This window comes from Salmo salar, unplaced genomic scaffold, assembly GCF_905237065.1.
Source record: "Salmo salar unplaced genomic scaffold, Ssal_v3.1, whole genome shotgun sequence".
NCBI lineage: Eukaryota > Metazoa > Chordata > Actinopteri > Salmoniformes > Salmonidae > Salmo > Salmo salar.
This window is the reverse complement of record NW_025547196.1, coordinates 40,001-42,876: the sequence shown is the minus strand read 5'-3', so window position 1 is coordinate 42,876 and position 2,876 is coordinate 40,001. Positions and strand designations below refer to the sequence as shown.

The following is a 2,876-nucleotide window of genomic DNA, read 5'->3' as shown; positions in this document are numbered from 1 at the left end:
TCCCGGACTAGCTCAACCTGTTCCTATGAGACGCCATCTGAGCGAGCTGAAAAGCGCGACTTGCTTGACTTCAAATGCTCTGTTGTGTCTTCACATTGGAGCGAGTGGAGTCACGTGATGGATGGCTTTGGCCTTTTGTTTTTCCAGTCGTTTGTCGTCCCCCCCTCAGACAAGACCTCGGAGCAGGACCGCTAGAGCCAGACGTCTACAGGGGCAGAGGGGGTGAGAGGTCATGCTTGGCTTTCCTGTGCCCTAACCTCCGTGGGTCCTGGGTGGGGGTCCCCCCCGCCCCCGATCTCCTGTCACTCACACTGGCAGGGCGTCTCTGCTCTCTGCCGGCCGTCATCTCTGCTCTACAGGGCAACAGCTGAGTTGACATGGAGGCCAGGCAGAACATCCCACCTCCAAGCCCTTTACCTCCTCTACCCCCCCCAGACCCTCCCCAGGAGCCCCCCCCCAGACCCTTCCCAGGAGCCCCCAGGAGCCCCCCCCAGACCCTCCCCAGACCCCCCCAGGAGCACCCCCAGACCCTCCCCAAGAGCCCCTCCCAGCCCCTCCCCAGGAGCCCCCAGACCCCCCAGGAGCCCCCCCAGACCCTCCCCAGGAGCCCCCCAGACCCTCCCCAGGAGCCCCTCCAGACCCCCCCAGGAGCCCCCAGACCCTCCCCGACCCCCCCAGACCCCTCCCCAGGGCCCCCCTCCCCCAGGGCCCCCTATACTCATTGTCAGTGTCAGACCCCGTGGTGGTTGTATCTGTATTTAAATATCTGTCCGTAAACATGGTAGATGCAGCGTTTTGAAGTGATGGAATGTTTACAAATGAAGTGTGAGATAATCAGACTGTAATCTATTTCCTATCGTTGCCAATTTCTATAATTCCCAACCTTGATGAGATATTTATTATTCCTCCACATTCTGTTTACCAGTTCCCACCGAGCTGGGCCACGGAAAACTCCTCTGCCGCGGCGGCTCTGTGTGTGTGTGTGTGTGTGTGTGTGTGTGTGTGTGTGTGTGTGTGTGTGTGTGTGTGTGTGTGTGTGTGTGTGTGTGTGTGTGTGTGTGTGTGTGTGTGTGTGTGTGTGTGTGTGTGTGTAGGAGCTTAGTGTAAATATTTTCACCAGACAGTCTTCATCTGTTTTGGCATCGCTGTGTTTACTTTAGCCCACCGACCGACCGGGGAAACGGATTCATCCAGTCCACCTCCTTAAAGTATGTTTAAATGACATCTTCATTACTACACCAACACCACAAGCACAGGGCTGATCTGATCACCTCCTGTCAAACCTAGAGGTTAGAATGGATGGCTGGAGAGCTGTCACACTATAAGAGGAGGGAGGGGAGGGGGGAAGGAGGGAGGGGAGGGGAGGAGGAGGGGGAGGAGGGAGGGGAGGGGGAGGAGGAGGGGAGGGGTGGGGAGGTTGGAGGGGTGGGGGAGAAGGAGGGAGAGGAGGGAGAAGGAGGGAGGGAGGGAGAAGAGGAGAAGGGGGAGGAGGAGGAGAGGAGAATGGGGGAAGGGGGGAGGAAGAGGGAGGAGAAGGGGAGGAGAGGAGGAGAGAAAGGGGGAAGGGGGAGGAAGAGGGAGGAGAAGGGGGAGGAGAGGAGGAGAGAAAGGGGGGGAGGAGGAGGAGGAGAGGAGGAGGAGAGGAGGAGGGAGGGATGGGAGGAGGAGGAGAGGGGGGGGGAGGAGGAGGAGAGGGGGAGGAGGAGAGGAGGAGAGAAAGGGGAGGAGGAGGAGAGGAGAGGAGGAGGAGGGGAGGAGGAGAGGGGAGGAGGAGGAGAGAGAGGGGGAGGAGGAGGAGGAGGAGAGGAGAGGAGGAGGAGGAGAGGGGGGAGGAGGAGAGGGAGAGAAAGGAGGAGGAGGAGAGGAGAAGGAGGAGGAGGAGGGGGAGGAGGAGGAGGAGGGGGGAGGAGGAGGAGAGGGGGAGGAGGAGGAGAGGAGGAGGGGGGGAGGAGGAGGAGAGGAGGAGGAGAGGGGGGAGGAGGGAGAGAGGAGGAGGAGAGGGGAGGGGGAGGAGGAGGAGAGGAGGAGGAGAGGGGGAGGAGGAGGAGGAGAGGAGAGGAGAGGAGGAGGAGAGGAGAGGAGGAGGAGGAGAGGAGGAGGAGGAGGAAGGGAGGAGGAGAGGGAGGAGGAGAGGAGGAGGAGGGAGGAGGAGAGGGGGAGGAGGGGGAGGAGGGAGGGAGGGGAGGAGGAGGAGGAGGGGGAGGAGGAGGAGGAGGAGAGAAAGGGGAGGAGGAGGAGGAGAGAAAGGGGGAGGAGGAGGAGAGGAGAGGAGGAGGAGGGGAGGAGGAGAGGGGGAGGAGGAGGAGGAGAGAGAGGGGAGGAGGAGGAGAGGAGAGGAGGAGGAGGAGAGGGGAGGAGGAGAGAGAAAGGAGGAGGAGGAGAGGAGAGGAGGAGGAGGAGAGGGGAGGAGGAGGGAGGAGGAGGAGAGGAGGAGGAGGAGGAGGAGGAGAGGGGGAGGAGGAGGAGGAGGAGGAGGAGAGGAGGAGAGGAGGAGGGAGGAGGAGAGGAGGGGAGGAGAGGAGAGGAGGGGGAGGAGGAGAGGAGGAGGAGGAGGAGGGAGGAGGAGGAGAGGGAGGAGGAGAGGAGGAGGAGAGGAGGAGAGGGTTATGCAGCCAATTTGTGTTTGGTTTTGACACCTTTAGGTTCGTCAGAATAATGCTGAGTTCTCAGACTGCCATGTTAACCACCTGATGCCGAGGTGTGTGTGTGTGTGTGTGTGTGTGTGTGTGTGTGTGTGTGTTCAGTGCCCCATGGTGCCCCCTGTATGGTATTGATTAGGGTTCATAAACCAGAGAGGAGGGGTGGATGTCTACACCTCCCTCCCTCCCCTCCCTCCCTCCCTCCCTCCCTCCCTCCCTCCTCCCTCCCCCCTCCCT

At 61.0% G+C, this 2,876-nt stretch overlaps 1 protein-coding gene across 1 annotated transcript in view; it reads left to right on the top strand.

Moving 5' to 3' along the window:
• The first annotated feature begins 377 nt into the window (after positions 1–377).
• Positions 378–2,876, top strand: part of LOC123731745 (vacuolar protein sorting-associated protein 13B) — a 29,970-nt gene continuing 27,471 nt past the window's right edge. The window contains exon 1 of the mRNA XM_045711144.1: positions 378–723. Within this exon, the coding sequence (XP_045567100.1) occupies positions 378–723 (346 nt within the window). The remainder of the gene's footprint in view (positions 724–2,876) is intronic.